At 39.9% G+C, this 25,045-nt stretch overlaps 1 protein-coding gene across 1 annotated transcript in view; it reads right to left on the bottom strand.

Moving 5' to 3' along the window:
* Window positions 1–7,064: 7,064 nt before the first annotated feature.
* The window catches only part of FOXO1 (forkhead box O1), a 95,709-nt gene continuing 77,728 nt past the window's right edge, over window positions 7,065–25,045 (bottom strand). The window contains exons 2-3 of the mRNA XM_081129104.1: window positions 11,042–12,397; window positions 7,065–10,320 (exon numbers count right to left, since the gene is read on the bottom strand). Coding sequence (XP_080985230.1) covers window positions 11,060–12,397 — 1,338 coding nt within the window. The 3' untranslated portion in view covers window positions 7,065–10,320; window positions 11,042–11,059. The remainder of the gene's footprint in view (window positions 10,321–11,041; window positions 12,398–25,045) is intronic.

The raw sequence follows: 25,045 nt of genomic DNA, 5'->3' as shown, positions 1-25,045 counted from the left end.
AATCAGTAGCTCGCACTTAGAGAAGCATTGTGCTTCATTTCCTCCCAGGAAGTGATCCCCCACTCAGAGGGCATTTTCCCTTAGAGTGGGTCTGCTCTGCTCTTTTTAATTCCAAGGGAGACTGAGGAACTAGCATTGGCAAATACTTGGTATCTTTTCATGGAAGGTATTACACATGGAAAGTGCTACTACAATCACAAAACCTTTTGAATAAAAAGCCTTTCCTAATAACCCATCCACTTTTCTTAATCATAGTTCTTCCTCCACAAGTCTTATTTAGAACTGCCCTGGAAAAACCATCAGGTCATTTCACAGAGAAATACTCTATTCCAACACTTTCTTTGTACTGGTCAATGACCAGCCTTGCTTTCAAACATTTCGTATTTGGGACATTTACTCTCTGGACTCTAAAAGGTGACAGGAGGCCTTCCCCTCACCCACGTTAGCAAACTCACCCTCCACGGCAAGCCTGCAGCTCTCTTCCCAGGCGGGGACATCTGAGACAGAGGCAAGTTTCATTTCAAGACACTTAAATCTTTGAGACCCAAAGCTTATTCAAACTTCTTTTTGAGGTCAAGTATATTAAGAAGTTCTAATCCCAGAGGGAGTATTATTGTCCATATTAAAGACTGAATTTTCATTCACTCAATTCACATCAGTTTCTCTGACACTCAGATCCAGCAAGGGGAAGATGGCTGGGTTTTTGAGCCAACTCTTTGTGCAAAGAAAGGTAACTTGAACTCCAAAAGTATTACACAATATAATGCCCAGTTCTGGAAACATTCTGAAGCCTTTTCTTAGTTACCCAGAAATGACAAAGGAAATTATTTACTCCAGGAAGGTTTGCAGATTGGTGTGGATGAGGGATCCAAAATGCAATTTTATGTCCTCCTCCCTAGCCCTATTCCTGCCAGTAACCACGTGACAACAGAATTATTGCTAGTCATCTATTTTTTTAATCATGTGATTTTCTTCAAAAGACAATTGTTGTTTCCAAATAAAAGGCACATGATGGTTACATGAGATTCCATACAGCTGTCAAATGCTTTCAGCTATCTAGGGTTTTGAAAATAATTCATGCTTATAATGGAATACGAATTAAGACAGAAAAAGGGAGTTGGAAGGGAGCTGAAACCTTAAAGGTAATACTACTTTAAAATATAGCCCCTAGGGCTCTAAGAACTTTTGAGATCTCATAGGATACATTTACGAGAAAAATAAAAATTTCTATTCAGAGTACGTTTTGTCACAACTTCACAAGAATTTCTAAACAAAATTGCCTGGCTTCAGAAAATGTCTCCTTTTTACCAAATCATTGTTTTGGTAGGTGTGGTGAATTGAAATAGGAAAAAAAATTGTCTTGTAAAGGAGAATAATTACCTTCCTTTCAAAATATTTTATTTCAAAAATTTGAATATGTCAAATTAATTTTAAAATAATGTTTAAAAACCAGAATGCAAAATCCACATATTTTATCCAATCCCATTTGGAGACAATCCAATGGCACAACATTAAAGCAAAGTTACAAATGACAAAGTTTACGTCCTTCTCAGATTTCTGTGAAAACAAATAAGCAACTGAGGGTGACCAACTGCCTTTTTTTAAACTGCCTTTTTTTTTTTTTAATGACTGCAGTTTGGCACAACCTAACTGTATCTATAGACATGCAACCCTTCAGGAGGTAAGCTAACAAACTGGCATTTCAGGCTTGTTAATTTGGGAGATAGGAGCTAGGCCAAAGGAATTGGTTCTGGCCTCTGCGCAGAGGAGAGCTATATGGAAAGAGGATTATGCGGCCGGTGGGGATGACTGGCTGGCTAGAAGGAAAGCCAATAATCCCTTTTAGGCATTTCATCATTGGCCATATCCCCTTTCTTACCTTTGAACTTTCCTTGGTTGAAGAAATGGAATAGCAGCTCCAGACTTGTCAAAATACCTTGGGCTTCTTGGTCTGCTTTTAATTTGTTGGAATGTTGGCAGGCGCAGACTGGCTCACCAAAGAGGAATGCCTTCGGCTGTGTACAGTGGTCAAGTGCACTGGCCAGTTACTTTAGGCTCACTGGGAGTTTGGTGATGATCCAAATTAGTCAGGCCTAGCTCTTAAGTTCTTAAGTAGGATGGCCATAGGGCTGCCTTAGGAGGACTATTGAGAATTATTATTTTGGCTACATGCCTGTATTTGGCTACATGTTTGCATTTGGAGACCTGAAACTCAATTAGCCTATGTGTGCAAGTAACTACTCCAATACGAGGAGCTGGTGCTGGTTTGAAGGGCAGAGGACCCTTTTGAGCTGTACCTCGTTAAGGAAAACAGCATTCCAGACAAAACTTCCAGCGCGTGAAAAGGCTGGAAGCATAAAAGTCAATGGCTGTCAGGTGTGACTGGTGCATAAAGTGGAGGAGACAAGAATGCAAAGGAAGGTTGGGAAGGCCCTTGTATGCCATAGATAAAGCTCTAATCTATGTTATTGAGACACCGGGCTAACATTTTAGAATAACTCTCCAGAGAGAGACAGCTTCTTCCAGAGGGGCCTGAGTTCTATTGCCCACTGGGGGCTCTTGGTATGTCCACTGAGAGGTGAGGGCTCTAGGAAGTAATTAACTGAAAAGTAGTCATTTGCTCGTAGGGTGAACATATAATTAACCAACCAAACCCAAACACTTCAGAATGAGAAGAGCATCCATTAATTGTGCTGGAAAACATTTTGCCCAAGTCTGTCTTGGGCACAACAAAATGTTTAGTCACCCCTTTTTTTTGAGCTCTTTCTATGGAACTAGACATTATAATAGGGTCTTAACTGGGGTCATTAATTCCCCCAGTAACTCCAGTAATAAAGTGTAATTATTTCCATTTGACAAACCCTAAGTCTTGAAAGTAGAACTCGCATCCTTTTGCATTCCTTTTCCAACTCCAGAATCTTCCTCTTCCACCCATCATGTTTCAAAAAAACCTCTGATCATGCTTAGGGCATCCAGCTACTTCACTGTATACCCACCCTTACCAGTCACTGACATCTACCTGCAACCTGCCTCCTGGTTTCTCCCCAAATTAAGGCTTTGGTATTGAATTTGAGAGTTCCTCTCCAAACCTCACTGCTTCCCAGTCACCTGCTGCTGTAACCACAGCCTGGACATTGCTACTTCCTGTTCTCACTGCCTTATTTCCATTCTACCTGTTCCTCTACATCACTCAAATCACCAGTCGTTTAATGCCTTCATTATACCCAAGTAGTGCTATACTGGTAAATGTTTAACCTGCTCTGTGGGAGTTATGCATGCCTGTATATACATACAAACACTTATTACACATTTACTGATATAAAGGATGTGTGATATACAATTTACAAATAATATACAATACTCTTAGTGAATTCAATCAGGCCAATGAATTCTCACAGAATACTTTCACTGATTTTTGCCAAACTTTTATCTGTAGCCAACATGTGGTGGTGGTAGTGGTGGCAATTCAGCCACGATTTAACAAATAACTTGTATCCCAACCCACTCTTCTCTCAATACATTTATTTTCTCAACATATTTAACTGAGGTCACCCTTGTATAAACTGTATTAAACGAAAACTATTCGGCTTCAGCACCAACAGTGGCGCATCATTATACAACAGGTCCTCAAATAGCATCGTTTCGTTATCATGTTGATGAGAGGCCACAGGAACTTAAGTCTTATTTGTATCAATTAGTCTACGGTAAAATCGGTTTCGTTACATGTCATTTTGCTTACATTCGCAGAACCTATCAACAATGTTAACTGAGGACTTAATGTATGGCCATCTCACCATAGATTAATAATACCTCAAGAGCAGACAACAGTAAAACGTAGTACATTAGGTTGTGATTGGTTTTGAGTATTTACTACCTTTGTTTTTTAACTATAACTTACTTAATAGTAAGTTTATCTAATTTAATTGTAAATAATGGTGGTATTTAAAATCGACTCATAAAATTCCTTCAAATTTAACCATCAGCTCCTATAAATCGGCCAACTGGGTTCCAACATACCACTGTAGCACCCTCAACATTGGTCTTTCCCTCTCCTCTCCCTGTATCTTACAAGTCAACCTAAAAAGGGCACATGGAGTTGGCATCCTCCACAGTCTACTAGGTAAACATGACTAGGGTGAGGTCAAGGTCTAAAAGATCTCTAAATTTTCTTAGGATAGGTCCACAAAAAACTTCTTGGGAAATAAATACTGATTTGTTTTGGGCACACAGGGGTGGGCAAAAGTAGGTTTACAGTTGTAATACAAATAATACAATCATTAATAATAATACAGGAATAAGCTTTTGTGTACTCACAACCGTACACCCTACTTTTGCCCACCCCTGTATAATGTGTTTACAACTTACTAAATACCTGTACAGTACCAAGAAAAGAGAGGCCTGCCAACTCTCTTGGAGTTTGGGCCTAGTCAACTGTCTACATGCTCCCAGACATAAGAGCTAAAGAACTGCACATGAGAATGCAGGAAAATTATGAAAGTGAACCAACCAGCTCTCCCTCTTATCCTGCAGGGAAATGCTGACTATCCAGGAACCCCACGAAGGAAACGAATCCCCAAGGGCTACTATTACCTACATTGACACTATTAATCTGTACATAGGAAGCCATTTGCAGACATTACCTCATCCTCTAATCTCACATCTAACCAGGTAACAGAAGTTATCCTCAACTTCCCTTCTCTGTGAGGAGACCATGGCCTAATCAACAGAACTCATGTCTTTGCTAAAACCCATGTGTCCCTGCCGCCAGCAGGAATTACGCAGTGGGCACCTCTGGCTTGTTCTGGAACCAAGCACTAAAATGAAAAATGGACCTCCCATCTAACTCATCAGAGGGGAAAAATCTAGTTTAAAATTGCCCACTGTGAACCCTATTCTAAACAGCTGTCTCATCTCTGGTCATCTTGCTGGGGCTATTTAAGTACTGTTACAACCCCAAGAATGTTTGCAGAAACTCAAACAAGTATAAGAATCCTACATGGTATCTATCCTAGGTAACCTTTAAGTTTCACAGGGATTCTCAAAGTTGACTGGGATTGAAGCTCATGAAAAGACAGACATGTAAGTAATGAGTAAGAAGCCCTCATAATGTTGCTCTTTCTTCCTGGAGTATGTAAATCTCTACTTAACACTATTGGCTTCCAGTGCAAACAAGACTTTCACTTTTGGAAGACACGGACTTGACAAAGGTACTAATGCCAAGATATTTCCTTCAGCCTTTGAGTTCATATGGTGACAGGGAGCAGAGGGAAGACAGTGTCCTGCCACTAGTCAAGCTAAGAAAAGAAGGCCCCAATCTCTTTTCCTTCTTCCTGTAACAAATGAAATGTCTTCTCAGTAAGGAGCTTCCTCCTCTCAGACATATTGCCAAAGCGAGGGGGCTGCACAGAAAGCTGCCTCTCCCTGCCAATTGCAAAAACTTAAAGCTCTCTTTTGAACTTTTATATGGCCTTGCCACTCTGTAGCTTCTAGTCAAAAGATCCAGATACTTCGGCTGTCTCCATTTCACATTCCCTACTACCACCCAGGACTACCTGCCTCCCTCCTTCCTTCATGCCAGCATACACTTCCATTTCCATGCCACAGAAACTTCACTCATTTGCTAGTTACTAAAACTGAGTCCATGTATTTCAGTTATCACCAGTATCATTTTTACACCAAAATAATTTAGTAAATTAGAATAAGGAAATTCACCAAGAATACACCCTCATTTTAGAGGCCCAGCCCAGCTACAGGCTCATGGCCCCATTAGCACTAACAAATGAAACAGGTTCAGCTGACACTTAGTGTGATTGTATCTCTTGGAACAGCCTTCCACTTACCTAACCACACCAACCAGTCTAAGTTTAACTAGCATCATCAGTTAGGTCAGCCCAAAGATGGAGAAACAATAGCCAAGGCAAAGTCCTTCAGTGTGGCTGGTTCACAAGACAAGAAACAATCTTAGGTACACATCCTGATTCTTCTTGGCTCTCTGGTCACAGTAGGGGCCTAAATACTGTCCAAGGAAGGAATCCTCTCCCTCTCCCTTAAGCTCCACCCATAGAATCTATCAGAAAATCCTTCCTTCTGTGTTGCTTGCTCTTATCAAGTGATGTAAAACTTGGAAACAGACCTTAATAAATGACATTGGATGCATGATTTCATGTATATGCAAAGAGGGTCATGAAAGGAGCCTGCTAGTTTGAGTTCTGGCAGTATAATCAAGGTTTTTTCTGCTTTTGGACTACATCAGCAGTTTTCAAAGTGATCCATGCAGAAGTGAAGGTCTGAGAGTATATGGTTTTATCAGTTCTACACACTGGGCTTCTATCATGTCTTTTAAAGAAAGGGGTTACACTGGTGGAAGGGGGGAAAAAACCTGAAGGTTGGACTGACCTTATGGTAAACAGAAGAATAACCTATTTCTCCTTGTTGCTACTCCAGCTCATTCAGATATTTACTTGCCTGGTAAGAGTCGGGAGTCGTCTGGCCTTCATCCTGCTTTAAAAATGCATTTTTATCATTAATCTAATCCTAGCTCATTCCTTAGGACATTCTGTGAAAACAGTAAATATATAAAACCTCTCATCTGTAGCCACTTAAAAGGAGAAAGCAATGCTCCTCCTTCAGAAAGGTGTGGTGGTGATAGGAGTACCTGTGGCCTTGGAAAGCCATTTCTCTCCACACCACCCAGTGCCTGCTCAGTGATCTCCCAGCCAGGACCCTCCTAACTTGCCCTTTTAGGTGCTTTTGCCTTCAGTACCGTCAGTTCTGACATGAGACTTAATTGCCCAGTAATTACTGTACCAGATTATGGTTTCCGACTTTCCAAAGATGAAGTACCTACACTCCAGGGCTGTTCGTTACCAGGAATTTTACCTGTTCTTAACTCTAGGAGGCTATGGTCTGATCAGAGGCTGCTCCCCACAGCCTCCCAAGGAAACACCGATGTGAATAAACCATGGCACCGCGGCTGAAAGGGATGAACTCAAATGACAGCAAAACGTTTTTTTAAATCATAATAAAGAGCTTATTCTGCACAATTAGAAAAGAAAGACACCAAACAATTTAAACATAATTTATGTACATTTATGGCTTTATACAATAATAGCAAAGATTGTTCTTGTGTAAGTACATCAGCATCATCAGGCACTTCTCAGAGTATTGAAACAGGAACATGGAATCTGCACTGTTACTAAACTCTAGTAGCAAAATGCAGGAGGGCATGACTACGTCCTGGCATGACTTTCATGGCCACACCTGGCCACACTGCCAGGCTGGGCACCACCCTCAAGGAGGAGGCCAAGAGTCACACCCGGCAGCTTTGTTTGCATAAACCGCACTGCATTTTTTTACTGAATGATTACTCCCAAACTAAAACCAAAAGAGAAACTTCTCATTTAAAAGTCAGTTATAAATTAAGAACTCTTAAGAAGTGAATGTAAAAATTTCGTGGGAATAGGTAACATATATCCAGTAGTTGAACAAGTCTAAATTATATACCTTTGGAGAACTGTTTCATTTTAAGTGTCCTTCTCTTCTTGGGATGTTCCATTGATTTACTGCTCGCAGGGATATAACATTTGCTAATTTAGACTTTGTCAGTTTGTCAAAGTAGAATTTTCCATGTAATGTGTCTATTACCTAAATATATTCCATACACCTATATTACAGAAACAATACTTTATACTTAAAATATCTGAATAGCTCTATAATACAATATGCTTTTAATAACAGTACAAACCAGGGAAAAATAAATCAAACAAAGCTGCATAGGTGATATCATTTGCACATTTCACAAAGCAATCATGTACAATAACTGATATACTAATTTACTCTAGAAACTAGTCAGTATTCGTACAAAAAAGAATCACCAGAGGTCACATAATGTTTTCAAAATAGACAAGGTGCCTTTCACTGGAGTTAACTGTACTCCAGAGAGCTAGCTACCAGGATTCATGTCAGAATTTCAACATGAAGAAAAATTTAAAGGGAAAAAAAAAAAGCTATTTACACAGACGTGGGAGGAAGAAACACCTTTTTTAAAGTCACACTATGAAGCAATAAGATACTATAGTGATATTAGCTGCTGCTGTCTCTGAGCTCCTGTGTAATGACATGGGAGTAGAAGTGGTAGAAGTAGTAACAGAAAGAAGAGTACTCTGCACCAACAAGTTCTGTTCCATATGCAGAGGCACTGCTGAGAGAAACTAGGATTTCTAAAACCAGACATATTTTGGAGTGTCCAAGAATGAAGATGGTTAGAGAGGCGGTTGTTTAATGAATTTTCAAAATAATACAAGTTACAGTGGGAAGTTTGCCACAGAGCTGGCCTCCTGTAAGAAATCTATCAGGGACACTTATGTTCTTGTTAGACAAATAGGAAAAACCAAGCCAACAGAGATGTAATTCACAGACAAGACAAAGCAAATGTGATTTGGGCTAAGTACATAGAAATCAGAGCCTTTTCAAGCAGGCAAGAGGAACATTTTTGTTCAGCTGTTTGTTTTATTTTGCTGACTTCAGGCATCCACATGACTTGAAAATACCAATGCTATAAGTGGGACACAAAGCCAATTAACTTGGTCTGTCAGTTACAGGTAACTGGAAAATATTAAAACTTAATGATCAGAATTACAGTTTAGGTTGCTAAAATGCTAAAGCAATACTTAACTTATGCAAAGGCTTTTAAAAAATGAATTCAAGTATATAACTTACAGCTGACTTGTTGATTTTCAAATTAATTGCCCCAATTTTTAAACAGGTTCTTTTCCATTTGGTAGCCATCTGTACCCTCACGAACACAAAGCATTCTACAAATCACTTAAGTCTCATTTGTAATCCCCCCACCATCACCATCCCGCCCCAACTTACTCTCCATAGTGTGCTACGTAATCTGCAGGACAGAGGGAAAGAGCAATGAAGTGTGAGTGTTGACATAACCCTTCAAGGCAGAGCTATAAAACCAACTTCCATCTAGACAAAAACAAGAGCACAGAATTATGAGGGAAAACTTTTGTTGAAGCTCAACTTAAAATGGTTGTTGATCAAAACCCCCAGTTTGAGAAAGGAGTAGTTTTAGATGCAGATCTCCCTTTCTGATCTACAAACATTACAAGGGGTCACAGGACTAACTGCCAGGACAAGCAGACAGGTAACTATCAGAAGACTCAATGCTATGCAGTATGTTTAGTTCACAAAGTAATAGCAGGTGTAATTTCTTTAAAATACATACATAAAAACGTATCAAGTTCTCCTAAACATGAAACACAAAATGTCCTTAACTATACATCACTCTCCTGCCAAAATAGGGCCAGGAACATTGAGTATGCAAGTACTAGTTACAATGATTTTAAGATTAGTCAGAAACATCACCAAGCAACATCCCAAAGTGTACAAACCAGTTAAGCACATACAAAATTAGTACTAATCCAGTTAAAATACAAAATGAAAATTATGGATGTTGTCTCAAATATCTGGAATTCTACAAATTTACAAGCATACTGTAACAAAGTAGACTCTAGTTTTAAGAAAACATTACAGTTCAATATCTATTCCAAAAATGATCTCAAGTCCCAACAATAACATCAAAAATCATTTATCTGGAAATTAGAACCATTTATATGTTTGTACAAATTTGCAAATAACAAAATAAACAAACAAAACAATAGAAAAGACCTGTACAAGGCTGGGGTTTACTCTTTTTCCAAAAGAGTTTGACAAGTCCATTAAGTCAGCAGATTGATGACAGATTATTGGTTCTCATGTGAATTATATGGCAAAATGAACAGGTCCAAAGCTGTTCAATGAAGGTGCAGAATGGAGAGCTTGGTTCTCTGTGACTCGTTAGTTCAGCAGAACACAGGTAGTACAAACAAAAGTTTAACTTATCAAGGACATGAGACCATCACAGTATTACAAAAAGAGTATAAACTTTCCTTGGACCAAATGGATATTTTTAAAAAAGCACACACACACACAAATATAATTCTGCAGCTACTGCTTATATATAAAACTTAAAAGCACACCAGGATCCGAAAGTCTTTTCTGCAGTTATATGGTGTAGTGAGAGTTTGGCACTTGATTGTAATGAAATTTCCAATGGCACAGTCCTTATCTACAGCAGCACATAACCTGCAAACATTGGGCAAACATCCTGTACAGGAAAAGTGTCTTCGCTGCCAAGTCTGACGAAAGGAAAAAAAAAACGTTTTGTTGTTTTTTGTTTTAATCAAGAAAATGAAAAGATGGGATGAAGGACATCTTTGGACTTCTCTCAGTTCCTGCTGTCAGACAATCTGAAATACTTCTAAGTGTAGCCTAAGGAAAAAACAAACACACACACACACAAAATTAAAAGGAAATAGCCAACTTAAAATCAATGCAACTTAACATATTAGTGAAATACTGGGGGGAGGGGAATTGCTAGAACTTTCTCAAACAGCTCTGAAATCATTCAATGGGGGGAATTCCACTTTAAAAACCCTTCATCATTTGATTTACATCAAATGTATTCATTTACTAAAGAGCTACTAAAAAAGATGTAGCCACCTAACTGTTAAAAGAAAATCTTTAAAACAGTTACAGGAAGGTTCCATGTTTAAACTCAAAAGAAAAATTTGTAAGCTATAAAAGGGGTGAAGAATGAATAATAAAAGATGCCTCTCCACAAGAGGTAGCTAGTTGACCTTTAAAAAGTCACAATGGCCCTAGCTGGTTTGGCTCAGTGGTTAGAGTGTCAGCTGCTGGACTGAAGGGTCCCAGGTTCAATTCCAGCCAAGGGCACGTACCTCCGTTGCAGGCTAGATCCCTGGCCTCTGCTGCAGTCGGGATACGTGTGGAAGGCAACCAATCAATGTGTCTCTCTCATATCGATGTTTCTCTCTCTCTCTCTCTCCCCCTTCCACTCTCTCTGAAAAACTATCCTCCGGTGAGGATTAAGAAAAAAAAAAGTCCTAACCATGGAAGATAGATGGCAAGTTACAGTGTTCCCCCCTTTTAAGTTCTGTTTGCAGGTCTTCTGCTAGTGGGGTGATCTTACCTGCTCACTAACTCACTCTTAGCCTGACACCCAGCTATGTGTCGTCGTCTTGACACTGTGTGGGAAGCTTTGGTTGGGCAACACATTGTCAAAATTAAAATCCAATGTATCTCCATCCATGAGGTCATTCCGAATGATGGACTCCATGTCACAGTCCAAACGCTCTATAAACATGCCATCCAAGTCACTTGGGAGCTTCTCCTGGTGGAGAATGCCCATTCTGCCATAGCCGTTGCAGCTGCTCACTGAAGAGTAGCCCCCAAGGGTGTTCATCTGCATGGGATGGGGCAGAGGCACTTGTAAAGCTGTCTTCACTGGGGCCAGGCGGTTCATACCGGAGGTGTGGGGCATGGTGTTAACCGCGTGGGGCAAGGCACGCCCATTAACTACAGATGTTGGCTGAGCATGTCCAGGGTGGGTATGGGAGCTGGGATTCATCATTTTGTTATGAGATGCCTGGCTGCCATAGCCTGGCATGACCGAATTAGGGCCCATCAACACATTCTGGCCCAGGACCCGGCTATTAGGTTGGGCCACCCCAGGATCAACTGGTGCCATAATGTCATTATGGGGAGGCGAGTCAGAAGTAAGTAATTCCTTCAAGAGTCCTGGTGCACAGTTATACTGATTCATACCTCCATAGCTTGATTTATTGTCCTGAAGTGTTTGCATTGACATCTGGGGCAAGGGGCTCATGTTGGATTGGCCATAGGTATATTTTTGGTAGTTTGGACTGGGTGAATTCAGACTGGTGTTTGGCGGTGCAAAAGAGTAGCATGGTGTCTGTTGCATCATGGTGCCAGGTGAAGACTGGGTTGAAACAGTTAATGATGGTGGCGATGACAGGAGATTGAGATTATCCAAAAGGTTTTCCATGTTTTCGGGATTGCTTATCTCTGACAAACTGGGCAGAGTAGAAGCCATCTTTGCAGCAGAGGGTGGGTATACCATTGAATGCACATCTCCATCTCCAAGATCATCCTGTTCCGTCATAATGGGAGAAAGCCTCCCACTAATAGTACTAGCATTTGAGCTAGTTCGAGGGCGAAATGTACTCCAGTTATCAAAGTCATCATTGCTGTGAGAGCCAGGGCTGGCAGGCCATTTAGAAAACTGAGACCCTGGGCTGTCCCCAGCACCTTCTGGACCAGACTGGAGGGATGCTTTTTTCTTGGCCGCTCGGCCTCGGCTCTTAGAAAATTTACTGTTGTTGTCCATGGACGCAGCTCTTCTCCTGGGAGATTTTCCGCTCTTGCCTCCCTCTGGGTTGAGCATCCACCAAGAACTTTTTCCAGTTCCTTCATTCTGCACACGGATGAACTTGCTGTGCAGGGACAGATTATGACGAATTGAATTCTGTAAAGCAAAATATCATGTTAGAAATATAGTACTTCTCCAACTACATGGAAGAACAGATTTCAACCCATACAGTCAGAGCGGTTCTGAAACCCACTACAAAACAGCTCAAACCAGTATAGGAAAAATATTATCTTAAAAATAGTACCTGTATCTTGATAAGGAAACAAAATTAAATATGATTAAAAATACCTTCTTTTATATAAGTATATTTTATAGGGAAATTACAGAAACTGGCTTTAAAACCACTTAAATTTTTAGTTACAGTCAGTGCTATGCAAATAGTACTTCCTAACAAAGTGCTATAAAAAACTCTTTCCATTCTATCGCCCTTAAATCTACTGCCAATTCTCTTTAAGACTGCACATATGCCATTTACTCAAAGTGAGAAGTTTTGCATTGCTGGGCCTACATGATTATGGAAAAGAAAGAAATGAAGCAGCATTTTTTCTTAGTCAAAAATTAAAAGCCTGAAAACTCTAAGACTTAAATTCATTTAAACCCTTAAAGTACATTAGGAAAATACAGGTGAATATAAGAAAAAACTAGGCCTTTTTTTTTTTTTTTAATTTTAGAAAGTTGAACTACTCTCCCAAAGAAGAAAAATTTAAATTCAAGTGTTATTTGCTATCCCTTTCTCCCCCAAATAAGCAGTAGTTATACACCAACTAACCCAAGGACACTACATCAGAAGTTATTCTCTGTCCAGAAAGACAACCTGGGAGGGGAGCAAGAAGTGGAGAGTACAAACAGCTTGAGGCTTCAACCTGCTAAGTATAGCTTCATGGCTGAACTGTGCCACGTATACCCCTAGGACAATTAGTAGAGAGAAAAAAAATTAACCTTCTTTGAGCATTTAGGTGACTCTGCTACTCACTAGCTACATAACCTCATGAAATTGCTTGGCCGCTATGGAATAAAAAATGCTCAATGGTGTCTGGTACATGGTAAGAGTCACCAAGAAGAATGTATTAGATCCCAACTTTAGAGACACAAGTTTTCACCCGTCTAAGCCCTGTTCCCTTCCTCCTATTCACTAGGGTGTGGGCGGGGGTATTACAAACATAAACCCACAACTCCAAACACACAGAACAGAGCTGGAGATAGTCTCAAGTTCCAGTAGAAACAGTCAAGCCAAACTGCAAACAAGGAAGCCCCAAATTGACTTCCCTACTGGACACACAGTAAGACTGCCAGCATCCAAAGAGCTTCTGGGACATACGGAGAAGGAAAAGTGGGCTCCTGAGACAGAGGTCTTTGTCTTACAGCTTTTTGTCTCCAGCACAGAACAGAGCACAAAGTAGACTCTCACTACCTGCTCATTGAGCAGTGTCTGTCGTCAGGGCCCTAAACCCAAGTCCAGGAGCGAGATTCTCCAAGTGTCCTAGGACACAGGGAGCAGGGCTGAGCACAGGGCCCAGCTGACAGAGCCCCGTGGACCTGTCACCCCTCTCCCTGACCAAGAAAAGGCCCTGGCTAGATTTGTGGTCACCTCAGGATTTAGCCACAATGTCCACATCCTCATGCCATCAATATGCCAATCACTGCACCAGAACAAAGGCTGTGTATGGCAGGACGAAGCCATAGCTCCAACACAAACCATCAACTCATGGTGGGGGTTTTTTCTCACTAAAAGAAGGTAGAAAACAGAATGGGGGAAACTTTCACTTTCTAAAAGGAGATTTAAAAGTCAGAATGAGACTGGACAGTCAGGGCTGAGAAACTCACATTTCAAAATGCCCTCTGACCCTCTGTACTACATTCCACCCAAGGGTTGCAACACAGCAACTATGTGACAAGCCCTTCTGCCAGGGCACAAAGAGAGTGCGGGTCAGAAACGGCCCTGAACAGGGTCTTCAGCCTGGTTGCTGGGCAGGTGTGTCAAGTGAATGACAGTGAGAGTTCTTTGTTCCTAAGACTTTCCTCTTCCTTTCCACCTAAGGATCTGTCCTCAAACTCAAGACTTCCTAAAAGAGGCTAACTACTATGTTTCCCTAACATCCTATTTTATTCCCATGCACCGTATGGGAAGGTTTTACACATACATGATCCCACAGTCACAGCCTCATCTGCTGGGCCAAGCAACACCAGCAAAATAAGTTCCAAATTCCTCCTTAAAGAAGCAAGTCTGTCCCTGGGGTTGACCAGAATGGAGTTAAGTACTCTGACCCTGTGACATGTTCTCAAAGTCTGGGCATTTGCACAATATTCCATGATGACTACCTTGTTCTTTGAACACAACAGACACACACACAAGCTACAATGAAGAAATCTCCAGAGAAAAGGAAGCCTTACTCCTGCCCGTGTCACATTTAGTTAATGATAAAGTGGGAAGATCTTCTTAGACAGTATAACTTCCTGGCTGTCTTCACTGACTAGGGGAGGGGGTGGTGTAGCTCCCCAACATTTATAATTGGATCAGATCATTTGCAACTGCAATTGGGGGACATTTTTAATAAGACTGCAGAATACAAGATGATGAAATATTTTTCAAAAATTCAGGAAGCATTCACTAACTCAGATGGGACATACATTAACTCACTAATCAGACTTACAAAAAAAAAAAAAAAAAAAGGTCCCACAGCAATCCCTTATCACAACATTATGCTACATATTTTTCTAAGAGGACATTTGAGGTCGCTCTTTGAGTAATAGAGCTGTCTCCTAACTTTGCCAACAATTAAAAAAAAATTTTCCGAACAGGAAAAGGTTTTCTGTGCAGGGCTTGTTACATAAATTCCTGTTTTTCACACAGCCAGCAGGACATTAAAGAAGCTATGATTTCCAGGGGAATGGGGGAATGGGGGTGGGGGTGTTGAATAGGTAAATCTTGTAAAAAAAATATGTGTTGCTATTTAATGATGTTATGTCTGCAAGTCTCTGCCGGACATGGCCAAGGCCAGAGGAAAGTGTGGTTCATCCATGGAACCATGCAGCAGAACCACAATGCACTGTCAGTGCTCTGAGATAGTCAGTTCTTGAACTATGACAACTATTTTGTGAGGAAAGAGGCAGGATGTGAGGACAGAAAACTCATGCACTGCAAACCACTTACCCAAATCCTGAGTTTCTGCATAACACCATTAAAGAAAAAGGAAAGTCAGCAAATTTCCTCTCCACTAGCTGTATTTCTCTGCAGCCCCAGCTTTCTGCTAACGCAGAGCTGGCTTTCTTTCCTCTGAACATATCTCCCTCTGCAACCTGCTCCCCGACTCTACCCTGCCATCTGCATGCTTGGCCACTCCAAGCAGTGCAGTACATTCTTCTTGGGAATCCTGATCCAATAAACTCCATGGATCACGTGAGTGAAGGGGTCTCCTGGACATGACATGCACTTGCTTGTTCAATCTGCTCTGCTGGGTGTTTCTAACTCTCAGGTGTTCTGTTTTATGTACTCTACAGACTGGATTCCAAGCTCCTTAAAGGGCACAGGGCTAAAGTTTGTTTTTATTTCCTAATCTCAAATCCCCTAAAATGCTCTAAACACAAGATACAGTCAATGACTGTTGATTAACATCCCCAAACAGTACAGGGAAGATGTAATGTCTTACACACTTTTTATCCATCCATCCATGTACCAATTCATACCAAGTAACATTTAATGGGACCTATTTTCTGCTATGTGTAGCAAAGGACAAAAGAAGGAATTAGACACAGATTCTGCCCTCTATGTGGTTTATGATCTACCTAGGGAACAGGTCTACCTAAACACACACTCAAGACAGAAATTAATGCACAAAGGACTATCCAGGAGCACCAACTTTTTCCCACCAAAGGTCACACACACACCCCCCACCAACCTCAGTCTCAGCCCAAGTGTCCCTTCCTTCCAGAAGCATTTCCTGATAATGCCAACCCATCCTGCAGCTCTCTAACAAAGGACCTTGTTTACTCACCATAATTATGATTCTGCTATGTCTGGTCCCTTGGGGGCATGTGTGGCTCCCCACTACACTGTAAGCTGCATGAACTCAGGGACCTGGTCTGTCTTCTTGTACACTGTATCCTCACAGCTCCATCACCAAGAAGGCACTCAAGTATCTGTTGAATGGATTAACAGGTCCTACATTTACGGGGCTGTTGTGAAGATTAAATGAGATAACACATGTTAAGTGCTTACCTCAATCAATATTAGCTGATGTTGTTATTATTAGCATGATGGCATCTATAAAATAACATGTCTACATTTTAGAGACTTATCTAGATTATAAACATTAGTCTCACTTCTTTATAATCATACCTTTGCACTGTTTCTACTAACATGAGGCTTTTACATGTTAGTTACTAGAAAAATAGACCAGTTTGGGGGTTTCTCAGATGTTAACATAGGAATTCAGATACTAAAGCTCTTCTGTGAACATACTTGCCGGTCAGTGTTATCAGAATTCTAAAGTCTTTTTAAGGTGTTGCTGCAGAGCCTTGTGTGTGGGCATCATACACAGCTGTGGGCTCTCTGGATGCAGTCAGTGTGTGACAGGGAAGAAGTGGCCAGTGAGCAGGGCTACTTCAACAGGCCACAGTCTGGCATCTCTGGGGGAGATGGTGACGACTGAGATCTGGTGGTCCGCCATCTGCCTTGCTAGAGAAGCTGGCCCCCTAGAGAACCTGAGGGAACAGGATAGGAACCTCACCCCCCACCAGGATGCTCTTAGCACCCACCACTGTCTAAAGCAATAATCAGCCAGCCATTAAAGTGTAAGAAGAAATCTTTATACCTTTCATTTACTTGTTTTTACCTCATTTTTAAAAAATTTATATTTGCAAATGTGTTATATAATATACACAATATACTGGTATAGTATAAATGAATAAATGTAATACCGAAAGGGTATATAATTTTTACAAACACATTTAAGGCCACTAGTCTTATTATAGGAGACTTCTAGCAGACTAGAAACTCCAACAAAAAAATCCAAGGAGACACAACTAGCCCTAGAGTCAAGTCTAACAAACTCTTTGGCCTCCCAGTCCTGGGTTTTAGAAATGGCCTGGTCCAGCCCTGGGTTTGCACCTCTCCTCTCTTCCCATGCCATGACACTGCTCATTACCCTGGGTTTCCCTGGACTCCGACCCTCCTGAATCCTATTCTTCTGGCCTGAACTGCAGCTAGGCTCCATCTAGCCTATTCACTGCTGTAAGTGGAGATCACCACCTCTCAGCCATGGGTCTGCCCATCACTGCTGTGCTCCACTTTTCTTTCTGCTTAGCAGTACTAAGACTTCTCTGGTCTCTGTGTTTAACCAAAATAAAATAAAACCATCACTTAACCTGAACACATCCTGCTCATGAACCCCTGGCCTTCAAACTTTATATCTGTATTATTTTACAGAGTTTACAAACTGCTTTCAACATATTATCTCATTCCACCCTTGAAGGAGCCCCATATAAGGCAGGTGTTATTGGCCCCGTTTCAGAAAAGGGAAACTGAGGCTCAGAAAATGAACTGTCCATCTAGAACACACACCAAGGTTTTAAGACTCTGCATGCAACCCCTACCAGCTGGAAAACAAGCTCCTTGGCTTTGCCATCATTAAGAAGACTGAGGTTACATGTGTGCATCTTATGGGAGCAGAAATAATTCTGTTTACAAATATTAGTTTACGAAAGTTCTTTTCTGCCTCAATGAGTAATAAGTTTTAAAAATATAATTTGCTTTTAATTCTGATGGTTGCTCTTTGTGGGCAGCAGCTGAAGTGTGAATTTCAGATGTGAACACTGCCCTGGAGAAAGTTGTGTAAAGAGGCTATGGGAACCCACAAGGAAAATGGAAAGCTACCCACGGGCCACCACAGCTTAGAGTTGCCCGTGGTCCTGGGAGAGGGTGGATGTAAGCAACATTCACCAAGTCAAACAAAACAATTTCTAAGACACTGTAACACATGACTAAATGAATTTGGTGGTCTGGAAATTGTACAGATTCTTTCAAAATGCTAGCAAACCTAGGTTTTTCCAGAAGCATTTTATCTAATTTCTGTGAACTTTGTCAATGTATGCAATTGTTTTGTGTAACTCTGTGTATGAACTTTACTCGCTCCTCCTGCTTCCTTTCTTTTACACCATCTCTTCCTGCACTTCTACAAATGAAAACAAACTAAGGAGAAAGTAGGAATAATCTCTAGTCAACAGAGTACCCATTAGAGTTGCTAATAAAACAACTTTGCAAAATAATCCATTTTGCATGCAAACAAAGAAGACGTGACCTTTTGCCAATAGTTCTTTTTACAAGTGATGTCAATGGACAGCATATAAATTCAACTTTTAAAAGTGTTGTAAGTTCAGCTGTAAATAGCTAACCTACAAAAGCTTACACATTAGGCCCCAACATTCAGCTTTCCTTTCATAAGATTGATTTCAATTTCCAGAAACCTGTCCTTCTTGCCCAAACATCAATGATCCCAAAGACCGGTCTCCACACCCTAGTTGCACTGAGGACTCGTGCTACTCCAGTCATTCCAGGGCTGTAGACGAGGTCTTGCAGCCTCGTAACACTTTCGAGCTGGAGGTCATCTGGCCTAACACCCTCATTTTATATTAGAAAAGACAGAGTTCAGAAAGATTAAAATGCAGATAAAAAGCTTATGTGTGTTCATTTACAAAAAGCAGAACCACAAGGGGCTTTATTCCTAGAAGAATGTAAAACAAGAATCAAGAACATGCAATGTTCCTCCCCCTACCAAACCAATTCCTAGCTATAGATTCTCTAAAGGGTATAGATACACATTTAGCTCTAAAAAGCTTTATCTATGATTCAGATCATTCTAAAAGAAGGAGACTACAACTACATTAAAGCAGCTTCTACTTAAAAAAAAAAAGGCATGGGGGAGATTATGTGCTTATGTAAAACAATACCAAGAAGACAAATGTAAGAACTCTAAAGTGCCACAAGAACCTTTGTATTTGGGGGAGGCACATAGGGAGGTGGAACCCAAGGTCAGACTGACTGTGGGGTCACTCTGAGTGAGTCACTTGTTCTCACTCAGCCTCAGTCTTGACATCTATAAAACAGAAATGAATGTTACAGAGGATTGCTAGGGAATGATAGGTATAATATACATGGCAAGTGCCCATCACCTGGCACAAAGCTGAGGAAATAAAGGTTGGTTATTTAGTGATAGACAGTAAAGGGGTATATAAACAGGAATTTTTAAGCCATCATGAATGGTTACAACTTGATTAAACACTATTCATCATAAACTTCCTGTTTAACAGGCAGCTAGCCTTCCTCAGGCTTGTTTTATGTCCTCCCAACTGAGCTGCAATCCTTCTTTTACACAAAAATTGTTTCTCCTCTTAAGATTTTACATTTAAAAGTTTGGTCATTTAAGTTGCATGATCTATTAACTTTTTGGGTGACCTATGCTAGAATACATGTGTATCTGAAAAGTTATTCAAGAGGGAGATATACCAATTGACTGATGACAGATTATATCCAGAATGATGCAATTATTGTTAGAATGATGTTCTTTCTCATTTCTTCTCACACACTAGTTACCCACCACCCTTCACTTCACAAAGAGCAAAGCCAAAGAGGTGGGGGATTTCAATAACATACTGGTAAAGAAATGAGTTGCAAGTGAATGGGACTGTGGTATTAGAAAACAAACACCTAGCCAAGGAGGGGCAAGTAAGAAACCCTGTGAGGGAAAAATAGGCAACACTACACAGTTTGATCTTTAATAAGCTCTCATATTAGCCAAACGCCAAAATATTTCAGTCACCTATCAGCCAGTAACCTCATATATAGAGAATTTAAGAAACAGAAAAATCACTTAATGATATTAAAATGATCCCAAGCTTTTGCTTCTCAGAAGGTCATAATTAAAAAGAAGCACAGTGATTTCCCTTCTGTGTTCCATAGGAAAACCCATTTCAAAGAAAGCTACCATTTCATGAAAGGAAGGGCAAAGCCCTTAATTTTCAGAATGTGAAAATGGAAGTCTTTCCTATACCATTCAGTGCCATGTGCTGTTTTACACACTGTCTATCAGAAACTAGGAACCCTAAGAGACAAAACCCAAAAACAATCCAGGTGAGGTTGAAACCTCAGATACAAGCATCTTCCCTTCTTCCAGGCCATGAGTCATTTATCTTAATTACTTTCCTTCTATAACCTCCATAAAAGTTGCTAATGTCAGCTCCTGTTTAAGTCTGGAAACAGAGACTACCTCACACTGTCATATACTTGGGCCTGACATTACCATAACAAGCCAACAAGACCAACTTCTAAAGTGAGTGTCATCAAGCCTGGCTAATAGGTCCCAATGGTGGATACACAGACTAAATTTCCTTTACCTAAAATTCTTTAAAAAAAATTTTTTTTTTAAGGGTACTGTAGGCTACTAAGGATTCCCAAGTGGAGCTTAGTTTCTGTACAGCAGCACGCAAGCATCCTTGGTGACCCTTTAACCTGCTTTACCTCCTTTCTCTGGGAAGCAGAGACCAGGCACTGCGGCAAGTCCAGAGCAGAGAGCCACAACTCCCCACCCTGCCCATCTGATGACCAAAAGGAGCCTATCCTTTCTGACACTTCTATTTAATTAGCTGCCCAGAATATGGACTCTTTTTTTGCTGCTCTTGCCTGGTGACTACCTCAGACACATAAGGCCTCACTCACCATAGCAAAATAATAAGAGGAAACCCATTTGTTGCTGATGTGATTCTGCTGTTTCCTAATGAAAATCTTTGTCTATTTTCTGGTCATACCATTTCTCTAATCTTCAATGGCTCTATAAATGCACCTCTTTACAATGCAATTTACTACCTGATGTATTCGGCTATCAGAAAAATGAGTAAAAACAAAATAGAAAAAACAAACAACATATTAGGATTTACTCTCTTCTGATGAAGAACTTAAATTAGGCATAAAATAAAACACAGCATATCAATAGTTTGATCAATTTTAACGTTTTCTACAGTTATTGGAAGACTAAAGTGAATTTTAAAGTATTTTGCCAGTAATGAGCCCATGAAACCTGTTCATGTTAGGTAAATGTTTACTCATGGTGTGTGCCCAAACAATTTATAAGAGTCAATGAAAAGCTTTCATGAACATATATTCAAAGTCAAGAACACTGAAACTTAGATTAAAATCTCAAGAATATCCTACCTGTAGGATGTACTTACTGTCTGGAAAATCTAGGGAAAATGAATCTACCAAATGCATAATCTATTTACCAAGAACTGTTACTCTCAGTAAACAGAATTAAAAAGTACAAAGTCTAGGTTTATGTGTGTTTTCTTCTGTTTTGGAACTCATATACAATAAATCCAGGTTACAAAAAGAAGAGCAAATTGCAATACAAATGTAATACTCTAAATTACATATTATTTGTGATGTAGTTTTCTTAGTGGAACAGAATCTTGAAACCAGCTTGTTTGTCCATTATTCTGGCTAAGAAGCCTAATGAAACAATAATTTGTGATTGCTTAGTATACACTGTTTTAGGGTAACCTCACCAGAATTCTTAAGAGCTGGTCCCATGTCAAATAGCTATAAAAATTCACTGGCCGACCCAAACCACCATAATAAAGCAAATATCACAGTAAAGTGAGTCACAACAACTTGTTGCTTCCCAGTGCATATAAAAGTTAAAAATTACATTTACACTATACCATTAAGTGTGAAATAACATTATGTCTAAACAATGTATATACCTAAATTTAAAATACTTTATTGCTAAAAAATGCTGTCTGAGCCTGTTGGGAAAATAGCACCAACAGATTTGCTCAACACGGGGTTGCCACAAACCTTCCATTTGTAAAAAATGTAGTATCTGCAAAACACAATAAAGCTAAGTGAAATAAAATGGGGTATGCCTGTAATAGCTCTACTGCTCTACTCACCACACCTTCCTTCCAAACAACTAAGACTCCGTCAGGAGCCCACTTCAGGGACTCCAAAGAACCCCAAACAAATGTTTCAGAAATTCAGCTTTCATTAGGTTACCTAAAAGCCTACAAATATCATGAGCTCAAGGTTTTCCATATGTGTCCACCCTAAAACCACACTTTCCTACCAATAAAGACAGTCTGTATCTGAGGCCTACACTTAATTAAACTTCACAAGCACCATTTGTCCACGGACTCTCACAAAAATATGGTGCGCTGTGCTTATTTGTAAGACCAAGTTTCCTCCCCAATGTAAGCACTGTGAACAGCATTTTCACCTGCTTGAGAACTGCATCAACTGAACAGAGAAGGAGCCTGAGAAGTGTCCCCTCACTGCTCTGTTGTCAATGACACTCTACTGGAAGGAAGCATATTATGCTACTGTTGCCCACAGGACTTGCAGCCTAAATCAGGTCTCTAGTCAAGACCAAGGCCACCCTGGGAGAATGTGCTTCATGCCAAGATCATCCTGGGCTCAGAGGATGCCGGAAGGCTCCAAGTTGAGTTGGCCCTAAAACCATATTTAGATGACCTGGGTATATTCCGCTACAAATCTTTTGGGTTCCATTATTTTTGAGCTCAGTCCCAGGGCTAGACTAGTCTATATTCCAGAGAGAAAGAGACAAAGTCAGGATAAAAAGGATCCTCACTTGAGTGATTAGCAAATCTTACCATCTGGAATATTTTACTTGTATTAAACTTTTTATTCTAATGCTACAGTTTGAATTCATGTCCTCTTTGGAAACATCAACAATAGTGTAGCCGAGAATTAAAAGTACAAGACTAAGTTTATAAATCTCCAAAGACAACAACCTCACAGCTACTTTTGGTAGTTATATCATTTTTAAATGCACTGGTTGCACACAATACATTTATTGTTTTGAGTTGAAAGAACAAAGAGAATTTCATACAGTTAGCACTATCTTAAATATTTAGAGTAAAATTAAGCAAAGGAAGGATGAATAAATGATTAAATAAACCATTTTTTAGGATTCAAATCAATGGAAAGTTAGAAATTTTCACTCAAGACCATAGTTAGTAGTAGTACACATTAAATTCCTTTCATGGCCACTGTTTTCAGTGTTATCACTCTTTCCTCCAAAAGGGAACTATGAAAAGCAACCATTGTGGCTGAATTCTTGCAGGCAGTACAAATGTTTTGTATCTCTTCCAAACTACTGCATTCAAGGATACTCTGAACCACAGCTACAATTTCTACCACAATATGTGTATTAGTTTATTCACAGGTGCCTTTTCTCCACTTTCTTAATATTATGCATGTCAATAAGGTTCAGTATTGAGGGACTTCCAAGAAGTCAAGATCTTGTATTCTCTCCAAGTTAGGTCATTTATTCCATTTATGAATCTCAGCAACTTAGATGATGTCCCCCTTACCACTAGATAACCCAAAGAAGCATTGTGAAGACTAAAATGAGACTATGTTTGGAAACTACAGAGGCATATTAAAAATGTAAAAGATGCTAACAATTTCAAATATATTAGAGAATTCTAGAAATTGCTGATATTTTGGAACAAAAGCAAGATTTTCTAGTTGTTGTTAGCCCTATTACTGAAGATATATAAACAACTATGATCAGTGTTTAATATTAATTTACTGTCTTTTTTATTACTAAGACAAGAAATTTAGTTGAATTCTGACAACCTAGATAAAACTGTAACGGAGAATTGTTAGTGGTTGAACAAAGTTTGAAACAATCATTCTTTAGGGCAACCCTACAAGCTCTTCCCAAAATAAGATGTTTCATATTTTAACCACTTTTAAAAAGTCCATGACACATTTCCTTCAAAGAATTCATTAAGACAATATATTGAATATAATGGATAACCATTTTAGTCCTCAAAGTAGCTATAAATTAAGCTGGAGTAGCATGTAATTTTAGAATATTTATCTTATTAAATCACTGAACTAAATGCTCAGTGTGTGGAGTGCTCAATAAAGATTAGCTATTAGTATTTGTGGAAAAAAATGTTTTAAAAGCAGTACGAAGACATGTCTAGAGAAGAAAGAAGAGGTAAGTGTGACTGCATTTGAATTCAGACATAGAAAGAGGGGGAATAAGGTCGGAGGGAACTTGAAAAAACAAGATAGGAGCACGTATTGTATCCTGCATGCCACCCACAGGAGAGCAACTGAAATATCAGAATAAAGTTATAACCTGGTACATAGAGGAAAGCACCTACCTGTCTTCCCATGAGATGGTGGGAGAGGAGAGTTTGCGCTCTGCTTGGAAAGCAGATATTTTTCACTATTCAAAAATTTAAATGTGGCCCAGCCAGCGTGGCTCAGTGGTTGAGCATGATCTATGAACCAGGAGGTAACAGTTTGATTCCCGGTCAGGGCACAACATGCCCGGGTTTCAGGCTCAAGCCCCAATAAGGGGCATGCAGGAGGCAGCTGATAAATGATTCTCTCTCATCATTGATGTTTCTCTCTCTCTCTCCCTCTCCCTTCCTCACTCTGAAATCCATAAAAACATTAAAAATAGAGCAAGTAAATTTATTTTAAAAAATTAAATGTGGAGGCGTCTGTATTACTATGCAAATAAATTTTTGTTGATAAGCAAAAACATCTGAGGGAGGTGCCATCTTTTGGTCTGCTTCTTGCCAACCTAGAGAGGCGTCCTTAAGCTCCATCCTCTCAACAGGATGCTGCTGCAGCTTTTTCGGAGAGCTTAATGTCCCTGAGAAATGTTATCTACCCCCCTGAAAAAAATCACAGGGTTTTCTATTAAAGCAGCT

Source organism: Miniopterus schreibersii (genome assembly GCF_964146895.1).
Source record: "Miniopterus schreibersii genome assembly, chromosome: 2".
Classification (NCBI taxonomy): Eukaryota; Metazoa; Chordata; class Mammalia; order Chiroptera; family Miniopteridae; genus Miniopterus; species Miniopterus schreibersii.
The sequence above is the reverse complement of the archived record's forward strand: the minus strand, read 5'-3'. Positions and strand labels throughout refer to the sequence as shown.